This window comes from Trachypithecus francoisi, unplaced genomic scaffold (genome assembly GCF_009764315.1).
Source record: "Trachypithecus francoisi isolate TF-2019V2 unplaced genomic scaffold, Tfra_2.0 Lachesis_group14, whole genome shotgun sequence".
NCBI lineage: Eukaryota > Metazoa > Chordata > Mammalia > Primates > Cercopithecidae > Trachypithecus > Trachypithecus francoisi.
Genome location: NW_022681459.1, coordinates 19,110,991 through 19,127,343, shown reverse-complemented (window position 1 = coordinate 19,127,343; position 16,353 = coordinate 19,110,991). Strand labels below are relative to the sequence as shown.

Here is a 16,353-nt window from a genome sequence, read left to right as displayed (position 1 = left end):
ATATTAGACTTTTTAAAAATAAATGCGCTGTTGGGTAATATGTTCCTTTGAAATCTGGAGGACATAATTCTAAGTCTGAACCCTGGAAAGAAACTATCTGTTACCCCACACATTCTCAGGTACTTTCTCAGCTGCTTTAATGGCCTTTATGATAAAAAGCTCACTCTTGATCTTGGAAAAAGCATCTCAGAGTAATAAATTAGGTGGGAGTACAATAGCCATCCAGCACCTTCCCTCCAGAGAGAAATTCAAGTTTTATTATGTCAAATTGGCCTTGAAATTGCAACTACTTCTCACAAATGTTAGCTTTTAATAGAATAAAATGTCACCCTATGGGAATGACACTATACAAACCTGGAGACGTGTTTTCAAAACAAGTTTTCGTTATTAGTATTATTAAATGTAAATGTTCAACTGAGAACTGAGTCATCGACTAGTTTTTCTAATTAAATTTTTAACCTGGAATCAAGAATGCACGGAGAAAGCTACATCAGAGCAGCAGTAATTCCAACTAAAAACCAGATTATATAAGTGATAACACTTATCTTTATCCATTTGGTTTCACTAAGGTAGGGCTCAGATAAAATGTTAAAATATTCTGATCTCAGACTCCACAGCTAACTTTCCTTAAGCTTGCTTTTCACCTGGGGCACTTCCTCATTCCGTTTGCCTCTGATGTCCTTTCTCAGCCCAAGTGAGGACTAAGCAATGGCTTGGGAAAGCTGGTCTGGCTCCAAATCGTCGGCAAAATAAGGCAAAAGCGCTGGGTATTTTGTTTTGTTTTTAATAGGTAATCTGTGTTCATTCTCGTAGGAGGATGGTTTAATGAGGAGATTGGAAGGGACTGTTCACTGCGCGACATAGGAATGCACTTCCAGCTTCACGATGTGATTCAAAACCTCTCTCCCCTCTGGCAGATTTTTCAACCCCCAGCGCAAAATTGAAGTGCTAGAGATAGACTGAAGCTAACCAGAGCTACCCAGAGAGCTACCACTCCCCACTGCTTCCTTCATTGAGGAAGTCTGCTAACAAAAAGGTATATGTGTGTGTTTATATTTAGCATAGTATTATATAATTTATATTTAATGTTATATATAATACACAAATACATCTGTGTATATACATGTATTTATATATACACACACATACATTTGTGTGTGCACATACAACACCCATTTTTTGTGTGTTTGTCTGTTTGTTTTTTGAGGTGAGTTTCACTCCTGTTGCCCAGGCTGGAGTGCAATGGCCTGCAATCTCGGCTCACCGTAACCTCCGCCTCCTGGGTTCAAGCGATTCTCCTGCCTCAGCCTCCTGAGTGGCTGGGATTACAGGCATGCGCCACCACACCCAGTTAATTTTGTATTTTTAGTAGAGACAGGGTCTCACCATGTTGGACAGGCTGGTCTCAAACTCCCGATCTCAAGTGATCCACCTGCCTCGGCCTCCCAAAGTGCTGGGATTACAGGCGTGAGCCACTGCATCTGGCCTAACACACATATTATTAATAGCTCAAGCTCCTCATCTCACAGTGAATGCATAAAGATGGTAGACCAGTACTACATATGTGAGAAAAGCACCCCTCACTCCCTGGTAGCACACATGGATGGTATTGTTATTCACAAAAGCATCCCAGTAATGCCCAGGGCTTTGCGCTTAACTTCTTCACTGATTCATGACCTGATTGGCTATTTATTAATACTATTATTTGGAAACCTGCAGTTTGGACTCCAAACACTCTGATGAAATGTTTTCCTGGGTGAATGTGGTTTTGGCATTATCTGAGGGGCTTCCTCAAATCCAAGACTTCCTACATTAAACTTGAGAGAGTCCTAGGCAAACCAAGATCCTGGTCATCTCTGCAAAATCAGGACAACAGTACCTACACCACAAAAGGCCGCTATGAAGAGTAAGTTGTCTTATGTAACAAAGCATCCAAGACATGGCCCAGCAGATGGTACGAGATCCACACATGTTCATTATTTTCGTGATCAGTATGACCTCCTCAGGGTCAAAGCAAAATCCTTGTACCCATTTCTTTCCTGCAGGTTTTTATTGATTTGGAAGGTTATGCAATCCGTGTTCTGCTGCAGATAGACAGGGGAATCACTAAGAATCCAAACTTCATTCTATCATCTCTAAACCGAGCTGGCAAGGCTCTCTGAAGGTGGTTGCAACATCCACTGTTCCTTTGTCTCTTAGCACCACGCTCTGTGCTCACGGGGCACCCACTACTGCTGCACACTTTAAAGCTGCCACACACAGAGCTCCAGCAAAGAGCCGATGGTGACAAAGAGAAGAGCTTCACGTACAAAAGCGTCTGAAGAAAGGCAGAAAGATGGCCTGACAACTTACCAAAAAGCCTTGGGGTCGAACGTAAGACAACAAGAACTCAAATAGAGGATGAAAACGGCATTGGTGATGCAGGGAGGGAGCCCAGAATGAAATCAAATGGCTCAGAAAATGGGCAAGAGAAGCAAGCAGGATTGCAAAATGTTTTGGCAGGAATGTGGCTTAGGAGACTAATAAACTTATAAAAAAAAAATCACAGTCAAAGACACAGACTCCAAAACTACATATATCTCCATGGGAAACATCCAAAATAAAATGTATGTTTGCAAATAGCAACTTCTCCCATCTGTTGCAGTGTTGCTACATTTTCTCAGGAAAGAGAGAGGGTCCGTTAACAGTCCCCCGACACTGCAAAATCTTGTCTGGTTCTGGTTGGTTACCTGTCACTCAGATACCTAGGTGCCTACCTAAATTCCTGCAGAAAACACAGCTGTTCAGGGGCCAGGAGTTTTCTACAGAGCACCAGCCAGACAACCCGTTCAACATAGTCATCACCCAGACAGGCATACCCACAGCAGCAAGGAATGAGAGAAACATACAGCGCGTGCAGAACCAGGGCCTACCAGCTTGGACAGTACCCGCTAGAAGACTGTCACATGTCTTAGGAAGATTAAACCATGCTTGGATCCATTCATAAAATATTTTCTGGCCAGGCGCAGTGGTTCATGCCTGTAATCCCAGCACTTTGGGAGGCCGAGGCAGGTGGATCACCTGAGGTCAGGAGTTCGACAGCAGCCTGACCAGCCTGACTCCATCTCTACTAAAACTACAAAAATTAGCTGGGCATGGTGGTGTGCACCTGTGATCTCAGCTACTTGAGAGACTGAAAGAGGAGAATTGCTTGAACCTGGGAGGCAGAGGTTGCAGTGAGCCAAGATCCAGCCTGGGCAACAAGAGTGGAACTGTCTCAAAAAAAAAAAAAAAAAGGATTTTCTGAGCATATTCTCTGTACCAGAAACTATTCTTGGCACTGGGGATAGAGCAGTGGTCTCTCCTCATGGGGCTTACACTCTAGTGGGGAGACAAACACATCAACTCTAAATATATGCCATGGGATCAGGTGATGTTAAAGGTTTAATTATGTCCCCCCAAAATTCATCTGTTGCAGTCCTAACTCCAGTACCTCAGTACTTTATTTGAATACAAGGTCTTTTTTTTTTTTTTTTGAGAGTCTCATTCTGTCTCCCAATTTGGAGTGCAATGGCACAATCTCGGCTCACTGCAACTTCCGCCTCCCAACCAGGTTCATGTGATTCTCATGCCTCAGCTTCCTGAGTAGATGGGTTTACAGGTGCGCACCATCACGCCCAGATAATTTTTGTATTTTTCATAGAGACAGGGTTTCACCTTGTTGGCCAGACTGGTCTCAAACTCCTGACCTCAGGTGATCTGCCTTCCTGGGCTTCCCAAAGAGCTAAGATTATAGGCATGAGCCTCTGCGCCCAGCCCCCTGAATATGAGGTCTTTAGAGAAGTAATCAAGTTAAAGTGAGGTCATTAAGGTGGGCCCTGATCCAATTTGAACTGGTGTCCTTATCAAAAGGGAACATAGGCCAGGTGTGGTGGCTCAAGTCTGTAATCCCAGCATTTTGGGAGGCTGAGGTGGGCGGGTCACGAGGTCAGGAGTTCAGGAGTAAGCCTGACCAACATGGTGAAATGGTCTCTACTAAAAATACAAAAATTAGCTGGGTGTGGTGGCACGCACCTGTAATCCCAGCTACTCAGGAGGCTGAGGCAGGAAAATCACTTGAACCTGGGAGGCAGAGGTTGCAGTGAGCCAATATTGTGCCGCTACACAACAGCCTGGGCAACAGAGCAAGTCTCCATCTCAAAAAAAAAAAAAGAAAGAAAACGAAAGGGAACATTTGTACAGAGAGAGACAGACACACGTGGAGGACAGACGATGTAAAGAGACACAGAAAGAAGACAGCCATGGATAGGCCGAGGAGCGGGACATGGAACAGATCCTTCCTGCACAGCCTCAGAAGGACCCACCCTGCCAACACCTTGATTTTGGACTTCCAGCCTCCAGAATGAGAAACAGTAGGCCTTGCTGTTCCAGCCCCCAGGTCTGTGGTGCTCTCTTATGGCAGCCCTAGCAAACCAGTCCAAGTGGGCAGGAGGGACAAAGCAGAGAATGACAGGGGACAGAGCATTCAGAGATGGTCATCAGGCCGAGGCCACAGGAATTCCAACAGCAGGGCCCGCCTGTCGGCCCCACCAGGGCTACTCCTCAGAGGGCTTCTCAAGTAGACAAAGCCCCTCAAAGAGTCCCAAGGTGCACTGCCACGCACATGCCTTACTGTATTAATACTTGGCTTAGTATATTTTAAGTCCAAGTTACGTAGTGGCTCTTGCTCCCTGAAAGGTTTTCATTTCCCTCGATACTCCCCCTTTCTCTTTCTTCTCAACCACTGTCTTAGTCAGCTTGGGCTGGTGTAACATAATACAATAGACTGGATGCCTTATAAAGAACAGACAATTTGGCCAGGCATGGAGATTCGTGCCTGCAATCCCAGCACTTTGGAGACCGAGGCGGGTGGATCACCTTAGGTCAGGAGTTTGAGACCAGCCTGATCAACATGGCGAAACCCCATTTCTACTAAAAATAAAAAAATTAGCAGGGCATGGTGGCACGCACCTGTAGTCCCAGTTACTCGGGAGGCTGAGACAGAAGAATCACTTGAACGCAGAAGGTGGAGGTTGCATTGAGCCAAGATGGTGCCGTTGTACTCCAGCCTAGCCAACAAAGAGTGACACTCATCAAAAAAAAAAAAAAGAGCAGACATACCTTTCTCACAATTCTGGAGGCTGGGAAGTCTAAGCCTAACATACCAGCAGATCCAGTGTCTGATGAGGGCCTGTTTTCTGGCTCATAGAAATGGCACCTTTTCTCTGAGTCCTCATATGGTAGAAGGGCAAACAAGCTCCTTTAGGCACCCTTTATTTACTTTTTTTTTTTTTTTTTGACAGAGTTTTGCTCTTGTCACCCAGGCTAGAGTGCAATGTCGTGATCTTGGCTCACTGCAACCTCTGCCTCCCAGGTTCAAGCAATTCTCCCGCCTCAGCCTCCCGAGTAGCTGGGATTACAGGTGCCCACCACCACGCCTGGATAATTTTTGTCTTTTTAGTAGAAATGGGGTTTCACCATGTTGGTCAGGCTGGTCTCAAGCTCTGGACCTCAAGTGATCCACCCACCTCGGCCTCCCAAAGTCTGGGATTACAGGTGTGGGCCACCAGGCCTGGCTTTTTTTTTTTTCTTTTTCTCACCACAACCTCAGTAAGGCACCTATTATAAGGGCACTAATCCCATTTATGAGGGTAGATCTCATCACCTCCCAAAGGCCCCATCTCCAAATACCATCACACTGGAGGTCTGAATTTCAACAAAAGAATTTTGGGGGACACAAACATTCTGATCATAGCAACCATCCACCATAAATGGTACCACCTTTCCCATGAAGAGACATGGATTCACAGTTGTTCTACTTAAACCAGCAAGAGTCAAAGATTTCCAAAGATCATCCCACACAGTATCATGCCTCTCCCTTGCAATCCAGGCATGGTAAGGGTGGGGGCAGAATCAAGGGTGCTTAGTCCAGGGCCATGGTTGCAGAACCTACCTGCCTAGCCTGAGTGTGTATAATCTGCAACTTTAGCCCAACTGGCACTGGTGTTAACAAACCAAGGTGATCCAAACCCTCAGCCCAGTGATCTGCAGACCTCCATTTAGTCAGCAGAGCCAACAAGGATGGGCAACAAAGCAGTGGCTCTTACTATATTAGAGGCCAATAACTCCATTTAGAATATGATGAAACCCATGGACCCTCTCTTCAGAAATATGTTTACATGCACACAATTGATAGGGCTCCGTAGACCTCTAAAACTTATCAATTATCCTTCTCTAGTTCATGAACTCCCAAGAAATAACTTCTGCAAATGGCAAGAACCACAAAGAAAAAGAGAAAGAATAATGGGGAGCGAGGGAAGATGGTAGACACTGCAAAAATACATCACTGAAAGAGGACTAATTTCCCTAATAGATAAAGAGCTCCTACAAATCAATAAGAAAAAGGCCAAACACCCAAAAGAAAAGTGGGGAATGAACATGAACAATGAACAGAAATGAAGTACAAACAGTTGAGAAGGTATGAAAATATACTCAACTCCCATGTCAATAAGAGAAACAATAAATAAAACAAGATACCCTGTTTAATACACTAGATTGGCAAAGATCAAAATGAGTGCCCTGTTGGCTGACATGTGGAAAAGCAAACACTCCCATACCAGATGGGTGTGATTATAAGTTGGGAACCCTTATAAATTATAAGGGTTATAAATGTGATTATAAATTGCCAACCTCTATGGCAGGCAGTTTGGCAATACTTATCAACAGTTAAAACAGACATACCTTTTGGCCTAAGACTAGGAATTTACCCCTCAGATACACTGAAGGGTCACATTTATAAAGTGACAAATGGAAATTGATATTTACCGCACTATGGTTTGTAACAAAAAAAAAAAAATATGTACTACCTAAATGTCCATCAACAAGGGATGATTAAGTCAACACGATTCCTCTACACAGTGACTACTATGCAATAATTAATTAACATAAAGAGTGAGGCAATTCTGTAGTAGTCATGGGGAAGGATGCTCAAGACATATTGCTAAGTGAAAAAGCAAGATAATGAACAGCATGTACAGTTTAAAAATACATCTGCCCTGGTGGGTGGGAGGGATGGATGAAGAGAAGCTGGTTCATGGTTACAAACATACATAGATAGAAGAACTAAATTCTAATGTTTGTTAGGGTGACTATACTTAGCAGCAATACTTTGTATATTTCAAGGGAACTAGAATAGAGGACTTGAAATGATACCAACCCATGGAAATGAATACTCAGGTGATGGACACGTCGATTCTCTGGCTAGATCATTACACATTCTATGCATGTAACACTCACATGTACCCCACAAATATGTAAAATATTTTGTATCAATAAAAGAAGAAAAATCTGCCCATACCTACGCATTTACAAACATGTATGTGGGTTTCTATGCATATAGGGTATCTCTGGAGGGAAACACAAGGACTAGGAGGAGGGGTGACCTCTCACAAGAAGACCCAGGAACTGAAGAGCCCAGATAAGAAGCAGTTACCTCTCTCTGCAAACCCTCTCAGAACCTTTGAATTTCAGACCATGTGTCTGTATTACCAGTTCCAAAACTTAACCAAACGCATCTTGCAAACACAAAGATGATTAAAAACCAAGAAGAACCCAGTGATTAGAAGTTGCATAGCTAGGGCAGCGTGGCCACCATAAGAGTGCTAAGAGGACGTTAACAGGTGGCTCTACCCTGAATAGTTATTTTCGTCCATGAGAATGTCCCAAACTGTTACTCTACTCATCAAAAATCCAAATTCCCACAACTCCTTCCACAACTTTTCCCACCACTCACAAGTGATGGGGGAGGGAGCGTCTCTTCCCAGGAAAGTGCCACTGTCTCTGAAGTAGGCATGCTGGGCCACAACTTGGCCCAACTCTCAGTTGCCCCAGAGTTCTCAGGAAAAAAACCCATAGAGCATATAAAGGGAGCTGTCAACCTTGTAAGTACCAAGAAACACAGCAGAGCCCTGATGGTTCTAACCTAAGAGAAATGTGAGGCCAGAAAATGTCCCAGCATGTGGCACATGGACTCTGCTAATGAGATGCCATGCCGGCTGCTCCCTCATTTCAGGGTGAGAGACCACAATTGAGCTGCAAGGTAGGGCAGGATGAAGAGAAGCTGGTTCATGGGTACAAACATACACAGATAGAAGGACTAACTGCTAAAGTTTGCTACGGGGACTATACTTACCAGCAATACTTTGTATATTTCTTTGTTGTTGTTGTTGTTGTTGAGATGGAGTTTTCACTCTTGTTGCCCAGGCTGGAGCACAGTGGCACAACCTCGGCTCACTGCAACCTCCACCTCCCTGGTTCAAGTGATTCTCCTGCCTCAGACTCCCAAGTAGCTTGGATTACAGGCACACACCACCATGCCTGGCTAATTTTTTTGTATTTTTAGTAGAGACAGGGTTGCACCATGTTGGCCAGGTCTCAAACTCCTGACCTCAGGTGATCCACCCTCGGCCTCCCGACGTGCTGGGATTACACGCATGAGCCACCACGCCTGGCCATACCTTGTATATTTCAAGGTAACAAGATGAGAGGACTTGATACCAACACATGGAAATGATGACTACGCATATCCAAGTGGGCATGGAAAAGATGCCCACGTTGTCTATGGTCCATAGGGTATGGACTCAGATGAAGAACCCTGGACTCTGGCCCTGTCTGTTTCAGTAAACAGCAAATGCTGGGCTGTACCCCCAGATTCCCCATGAGTGCTGAAGAATTCACTCCCCCAGGAGTGAGCTCTCCCCAGGAACTGCCCTCAGCAACTGTCCTGTCCAAGGCCATACGCCTTGCCTGGGCAGCCCCCATCAAGGACTGGCCCATGCAGAAATATAAATCCCAGTCCTCTCATCCCAAGTTGGCCAGCTCTGAAGGGCCAGCTCAGCTCCAGCACTCACCACAGCATGGGCGGGGGCTTTGGCTGAGAGCGGTATTGGAGCCCAGCTTCTCCCTCTGCCTAGTGCTGCTTTGCCCCTTTCCTTGCAGAGGTCAGTTCTGAGAGTAATCCCTAAAAGTACATTCATCTCCTTCCCAAGATCTGCTTGCCAGGAAATCAGCCACAAGCCAATACTGACAGTCTAAAAAGGCGCCAGGGCTTGAACTATGCTCCCCCAAAAGATACCTTCAAGTCCCCTCGGTGCCTGTGGATACGATCTTCTTTGGAAATAGGGACTTTGTCGATGTCATCGAGTTACAATGAGGCAATTCTGGATGAGGGTGCACCTCCATCCCATGACTGGTGTCCTTATAAAGAGACAGGAAGAGATTAAGAGACAGAAGAGACAGTCAGAGGGAGGAAGACTGTGTGAAGACAGACACAGAGACGGAGTGCCGCAGTCATAAGCCAGAAAATGCCACCACCAGAAGCTAGAAAGAGGGAAGGAAGGATCCTCCCCGTGGCTACAGAAGGAGCACGGCCCTGCTGACACCTTGGTTTTGGATTTCTGGCCTCCAGAACTGTGAGAGAATAAATTTCTGTTGTTGAAGCCACACAGTGTGCGGTAATTTGTTAGAACCATCCTAGCAAACTCATAGAGCATGTCAGCGAGAAGAGCTACTCAGGGCACCCTTCTACGTCATCCATGCAGGCAAGAACACCCACAAGCTTACCCACCCCAGGGCTGCTGGAGGCATCTAACCAGAATGTGCACGGGAGAGGGACCCTGAAGAAAACCATACAACACTGTAGCACTGGGCTGGTGCTGATGATGGAGGAGAGGGAACAGCTCTCTGAAATTCACAGAGGCATCCCTCTGCTCGGGGACTATTCAGGCCCTGTGTTTCTAGCTCTTTCCTGCTGGTCGTCTTACCACCCAGCGGTACCTCCTATCAGAAAGCGTGAAATTCAATTCAGGTCAGCACTTAGACCTGGGCTGAGTAGAGAAAGAAGTTTCACCCGTCAGCTAAAATAAGGCCTGGGGATTATCTACGGGTCTCAATTAGCCAAGACAACAGGTCTCTCCATTACCATAAATAATCGACAGAGGGAATATATGTGCCAAGGCAAATGATACCCTGTGCCCAAGCCACCTTCCCACAGAGAACACCACAACCTGTCCCTCTCTTCGGGGGCACATGGCTGCCACTCCCCACCCCTTCTGGGCAGATAAACCCTGGGACCGATGATGGCCGCGCTGACCTCCAATAGCTGGCAGCATGCAGAATTCTATAGTCTTGCAGACTTGAGTCGGATTGGTATGCACGGGTAGCTATAGCCGTGACTCAACACCTGCAGAGAAAATGTAGGGTTGTACTCCTCTCCGTAGGCACCGTTTCTGCACTGTTGCGCTGACTCAAAGCACCCTTTGAAGTCCACAGGACCTGTATCAATGAACACTAGGAACCAGGCCCTACGTGCCAATTTCCATCATTCACAAGTACTTCAAAAAGATGAGGCAGAGCAGGAAGTTCAAAAGAATCCGCCCGCAACTGCAGAATGCAATCTCCGAAATTACAGGCAGTGCCTTGTCACACAGGGCACACCAAGCAGGTGCTTTGCAAATGCCTCCTTCTTGCCAAGAAGTCCCTGCCAAGGATTAATAGGAATTTCCAGTTCTCTAAGCATTTCTTGTTCCTCAGAGCGATTACCCCTAAATTTCTAGCACTTCAAAAATACAGGATTTAGCACCTGTTTGTTTCAGAAATACTTGCTAAAAACAGATCTGCCAAAAGGCCACCTCTAAAATTAGTCGTATTTCCTGCTCTGAAAAACATAGTAAATCGTATTTTTAGTAACTCCTTCACTCCAGGTATCTGGCACTGTCGTGCTCTAAGCATGATCATTGGCAAGTTAGTAAGCAGGCAACCCTTCTTCTTAGCCTAAAAATAGTTCCGATGGAAGTGACAAGCAGGCTTATTATTTTTTAACCAAGGGTTAGAACAAGATACTTCAACATCTTAACCAATCATTTTATATACTCAACTTTGTATCTCAGTGAGACTCAATCACAAAAGAAGGTAACGGTGGCATGGACTGTCTGTTCTTGTTTTGTAGTTTGCCTGCCTACAATATCTGAGATACACCTACTCTTTTCTCGATTCAGCTTTTCCAACTATATTTCTTCAACTTCTATCAATTTTTTACAAAACATAATAACCTGTCATGTGCCAGAGACCATGCCTATCCTGGTTCATGGTATCATGAATCAGCACCAGGGTCCCTGCAATTCTCGTGTGTCAGCCATCCAAGCAGCTGGGACTACAAGTGTGTGTCACCACACCCAGCTAATTTTTGTATTTTTAGTAGAGATTGGGTTCCTCCATGTTGGCCAGGCTGGTCTCAAACTCCTGACCTCAAGTGATCCACCGGCCTCGGCCTCCCAAAATGCTGGGATAACAGGCATGAGCCACCACGTCCGGCCACTAAATCAAACTTCTAAGGAATTATCTAAATATATTGCTGATGACAAAGGACCATTGTTTTACTGATTCCTTACAAACATTATTTATAATGTCTGTATTAGAAACATTATACGTGGTTTCTAAGTTGCTTCTATTTTAAGTTTAATGTTTATAGAAATTTAAAATCTTAAACTTTTTTTTTTTTTGAGATGGAGTCTCATTCTGTCACCCACACTGGAGTGCAGTGGCACAATCTAGGCTCACTGCAACCTCCACCTCCCAAATTCAAGCAATTCTCCTGCCGCAGCCTCCCAAGTAGCTGGGATTACAGGTGTGCACCACCACACCTGGCTATTTTTTGTATTTTTAGTAGAGACAGGGTTTCACCATGTTGGCCAGGCTGATCTAGAACTCCTGACCCCAAGTGATCCACCCACCTTGGCTTCCCAAAGTGTTAGGATTGGCCTTAGTTAGGCAATACCCAAAACTAGAGTGGGGATGGGGACTCATTTTAATTTAGCAATCCTTCTCAGAGTCAAGCATACACACACACACACACACACACACACACACACACAACCATTTTAATCCCTACAATCTGCTAAAACCCGAATCTATTAGTTAAGCATTAACTGTGCTGGATTTGGGAGATAAATGCTATTAATGACACCATTGTTTCTTTAAAGCCAGCGACTGAGTGAACTAAAATCCAGATTTCTCCCAATGCCTGCAATCCCTGAAGCACTGATTCTCCCCGCGGGAGAAGCATCCCAGGAAACCAAGTTTTTCCAACACAGACATCTCTCCCCTGCCTCCTTCTCCACCCGAAGAACCACCATCCTTAACCGCAGTCCATCAGTGGGCCCAGGGGAACAATTTCACATCCAATTAACATCTCCTGTCATTGCAACAATCAAGTGAGATTCATCATTTAAGAAAGATAAAACAGGAGGGAAAGGGGAGTGGGCACCTGCGGGAAGCAGCGAGTCTCTTCATGTGAATCCTATTTGGGCAGGAATTCCCTGCATGTCCGGCTTCCCAATGGGCCCAGCACAGAGCTCCAGAACCTAAGCACTGGCTGAGCTCTGAATCCACCCCCAGGCAGTTCAGCCCAAGCCAAGAGTTTTATGGTGCAAAAATGCGCTGCTACAGAGCCAGAGGCACAGCACAACACAGCAAAGTGGAGAGAAGCCAGAAGTCTGCAGCAGGGCAGGCGAGAAGAATGTACTTGCAGTGTTTGCCATTACGTTGTCAGCATAAAGACTCGCCTCTTTCTGTTATGTTTAGAGAGGAAATATGCACGACCAGACTGAATCCTATATGTTTCCAATGAAAATAAACTTCCATCGCCAGTGCCAACAGGAATTTACACAGGGCCGGGAGAAGTGAGCTCACTCTAATTAGCCGACTGTGTGACCTCACAGCATCCTTGCGCCCTGAACGGACTCGCAATGTGGAAGTTACACAGCTCACTACGAAACGAATCGGATGGAATCGAAGAGTAAAAGTGTGCCTCGCTCCCTGCGGACTAGAACGAGGTTTGGAGGTTTTCCCTTTTTTTTTTTTTTTTGAAGAGTTACTGAAGTTCATACTGAACACATGGGAATGCAGGCACTTTTAAAAACTACTCACTTTAACCCCACGTACCCATAATAAAGGGGTGCTCACTCAGAACGGCTGTAGGGAATACAGGGAAAATGACAGGGGTGACAGAGACCTGCACTCACAGGCAAGAGGCTCCAAGACAAAGTGGGGAAATGGGGGGAGGGGAACTAAAGGTGGGGTGAGGCTGGTGACAGGCAAAAAGGGCAGGTTGGCCCTGTGACCAGGGGTTTCACAGGGCAGCCCTAGGCTGGGCAGAGGTCCCCAAGAGGAAGGCAGAGGACTTGGCTCCCACACCACCTGCTCGGTTGGGAAGTGAACTCCGCCTTCCCTCCTTGCGGCTGATGGCTGACGCCTCCCTGACCCACAGACCACATAAAGGAGCGGGTCCCCCTCCAGGGCTGAGCCACCCCCAGCCTGGGGCCAGCCTTGAGCCCGAGATGACAGGAGCTTGCGGCAGCTCCAGCCTGGATTGGCTCTGAGCTCTGGCAGCTCCAGCCTGGGGTGACCTGGCCTCAAAAGCAAGTCTCCAGCTTTTGGGTTTCTTCTCACAGCTCTAAATGACACCTTCCATCTACCTGCCCCTCGCCTGGCAAGGGTTCACAATCACCTAACTTCCAGCAAGGCTGGCGAGGCGCCCCTTTCGGTCTCGGGGAGGTCCCCTTTCCCTTCCCCTCTTCTAGAAAGATAAGAAGGCATCTCCCAATCTCTGGGGAGGTATCTGTAGTTCTGCTCCTGCCAGTAGCAGGGTCTTCACTGCAGTTCCCACCCTGAGGCTGGAGGGCACAGAGAAGCTGGGGGAACCGAGAGAAGCGGATGAGACGGAGAGAAGCGGATGAGAACGGCGGGGATGAGAATGGTGGGTGGTATGGGCGGCAGGGGTGGGAAGGTTGAGTGGATGGAGAGGAGCACAGGTTGAGGGATGGACAGGTGGAGGGCGGAAGCACAAACCCTAGCCTGAGCACGAAAAATTCCCTAGCTGCTGGAGTCCTAGCTGCTGGAGTCCACAGGTGGGGAGGAATGCAGGATCTCAGCCTTCCCCCACCTCCTCCCAGAGCCCAGGACGGGGATCAGACTCTAAGCTCCCCCAGAGGATGGCTGTTAGCTTTACGACTCCCCCCGCCACCCCCCGACATAAGAGCCCAACTCCTCTAGCCTTGGTTCCCGCCTCGTCACGGATCCGCAGCCCCTGCCGGCCGGGAGGGCAGACAGGCCCCATCCCGCCCCCCGCGCTGGTGTCCGCCAGGCGGCGCCCTTCCACTTGCAGAACTGCGGCGCGGGACGCTTCCCCCTGCACTGCCGTCCACTCCCCAGCCCCCAGCCCCCAGCCCCCGGGCAGCTGACCCCAGGCCGCCCTTCGGGAAAGGCTGCGAGGGGCTGAGTGCGCGTTTGGCTCGACCCCTCTTTTAACCCAACAGGAAATCCGGGCGGAGGGGGAAGGCGCTCGGCCCGGGACTGTGCACTGGGACTCCCAGTGCGGTGCTCCCCGCGGGGTCCTGGCCTCCGACTCCCGCCCCCGTCCCCCAGCCCCACGGCGCCCGGGCGACTCACCTTCTCCCCGGTCAGCACGTGCAGCCCCTCGCGCACCTTGGCGAAGGAGCCCTCGCCCAGCTTCCTACTGCCGATGAGGTAGTTGCCCACGCGCTTGTGGTGCTGGAAGTCGCGGAGCCGCTCGCGGGGCACGCCGCTCACCCAGGCCGGCAGGAAACTTCCCTCGCAGGCCGCCGCCGGCCTGGCCGCGTCCTCCGCGCCGCCGCCGCCCCCAGGCGCCGCCGGCTCCCCCAGGAGCCCGTCCCCCGCCGCCGCCGGCATCGCGCTCGCCCGCTGCCCGCGCGGCTCCGGCTGGGCTCCCGCGCTCGCAGCTCCTCCTCCCCAGGCTCCTCGGCTCCCCCGGCTCCTTCGGCTTCTCCCGCTGCCGCCCTGGGCCCAGCCCCGCCCGGGTCTCCGCACCCCGCGCCCGGGGCCGCTCTGATCACGCCCCCCGCGCCGCCAAGCCTGGCGCGCAGACAATAGCGGCCGCCCAGGGAACGCGGGACCGGGGACCCGGCCCCCAAAAGTTCTTCCTCGGAGGGTCGCCCGGGCCCCTTTCAGGACACCAGGATTCCGCCCCGGGTCCCGTCCAGGAGGCTAATGACAGTCGTCCTGCTCGGGCGCGCGGGGTGGGGCGCGGTCCGGCGGCGCCTGGGTCCCAGGGTCCGGGTGCCTGGGTGCCTGGGTCCCGGAGCCCGGGCGCCTCCGCCTCGCCGCCGCCGCCTGGCCCGCACGGGCTCGGGTCCGGCTCCCGCGATCGCTCCTAGCCGTGCGCTGGGCGGCCGCTCCCGCCGAAGAGAAGCGCGGGGCGGGCTGCAGGCGCCCTCTGGAAGGCAGCAGAAGAAAGCCCCATTCAGTTTGAATTTGCAGAAATTTAATCCGGTCCCGGGCGGCGGGAACAGATGCGAGCTCCACTCCGCGGCCCGTGCACTTTCAAATCCCTAGTAGCCCCTCCTTCCCCGTGCGCCACAGTCAAACTCGACCCTCGCTCGAGAGGGGAGGGCCCGGGGAGGGGAGCGGTGGAGTGGACGCAGGAGCCACCTGAGCGCCAGACTGGGAGATCCTGCGCGGCCTCGGAGGCGCGCGCTCCCGGGCCGCCCAGGTCGGGCCGCCTCCGGCTGCGCCTCTCGCCCGGATTCTGGGCTTGGGTTTTCTGGACCTTTCGGCGGTAAAATCCCCCACTGGCCGCACCCACCCGGGGCGGGGGAAGGGGAAAGCTCTCGAACTCCGTTGACTGTGGATCGGGTTGTGTGCCCGGCCTTGGGTCCGGCACACAGTAGGGCCCCCTGGACCTGGGGTGGAAGGATAGATGGATGGCTGGAAGAAAGGGTGGGGAGGTGGCCAGGCGTCTGCCCCGGCTCGAACGCAGTCTGGTTGGCTGTGTTGGAGGAGGTGCAGCCACAGCAGTAATAGTAGCAGCAGCAACGTAGGAACCAGGGCGTTTGCTGCCTCTGCTTGTAGCTTACACCTTCTTTGCCTTCCGTTGAAATGATGCCCGTGATTGCAGGAGGTGGACCGGCGCTCGCCTTTCTTCGATGCTATTGTTCTGCAAGCGCTATGACTGTGCTTATCGCATAAACAATTGCAACTGCCCTGACGACACTGGTACCTCTCCATGATCCCCAACATCTTCTCAAACCGAAAATGAAGAATCTTGTGAGGGAGAAGCAGGAGGGTAGGTAGGAGGAGGTATTTACAAAATGCTACCTGTTGAGGTGCCCGCATTTGGTGGAACCTTCACCCCGATCATGCAACATCAGCTGAAAGGAAGGATTTGGTCCTAACAAAGTTCCTTTCATTGTTTATTCCTGAGTAAACAAGTATGGCATCGACCCATAGCACTGCTTTGAG

The 16,353-nt window shown here is 49.4% G+C and overlaps 1 protein-coding gene across 1 annotated transcript in view; it reads right to left on the bottom strand.

The window, feature by feature from the left end:
• HUNK (hormonally up-regulated Neu-associated kinase) overlaps positions 1 to 15,619 on the bottom strand; it is a 127,231-nt gene extending 111,612 nt beyond the window's left edge. The window contains exon 1 of the mRNA XM_033232302.1: positions 14,524 to 15,619. Within this exon, the coding sequence (XP_033088193.1) occupies positions 14,524 to 14,784 (261 nt within the window). The 5' untranslated portion in view covers positions 14,785 to 15,619. The remainder of the gene's footprint in view (positions 1 to 14,523) is intronic.
• Positions 15,620 to 16,353: the final 734 nt, after the last annotated feature.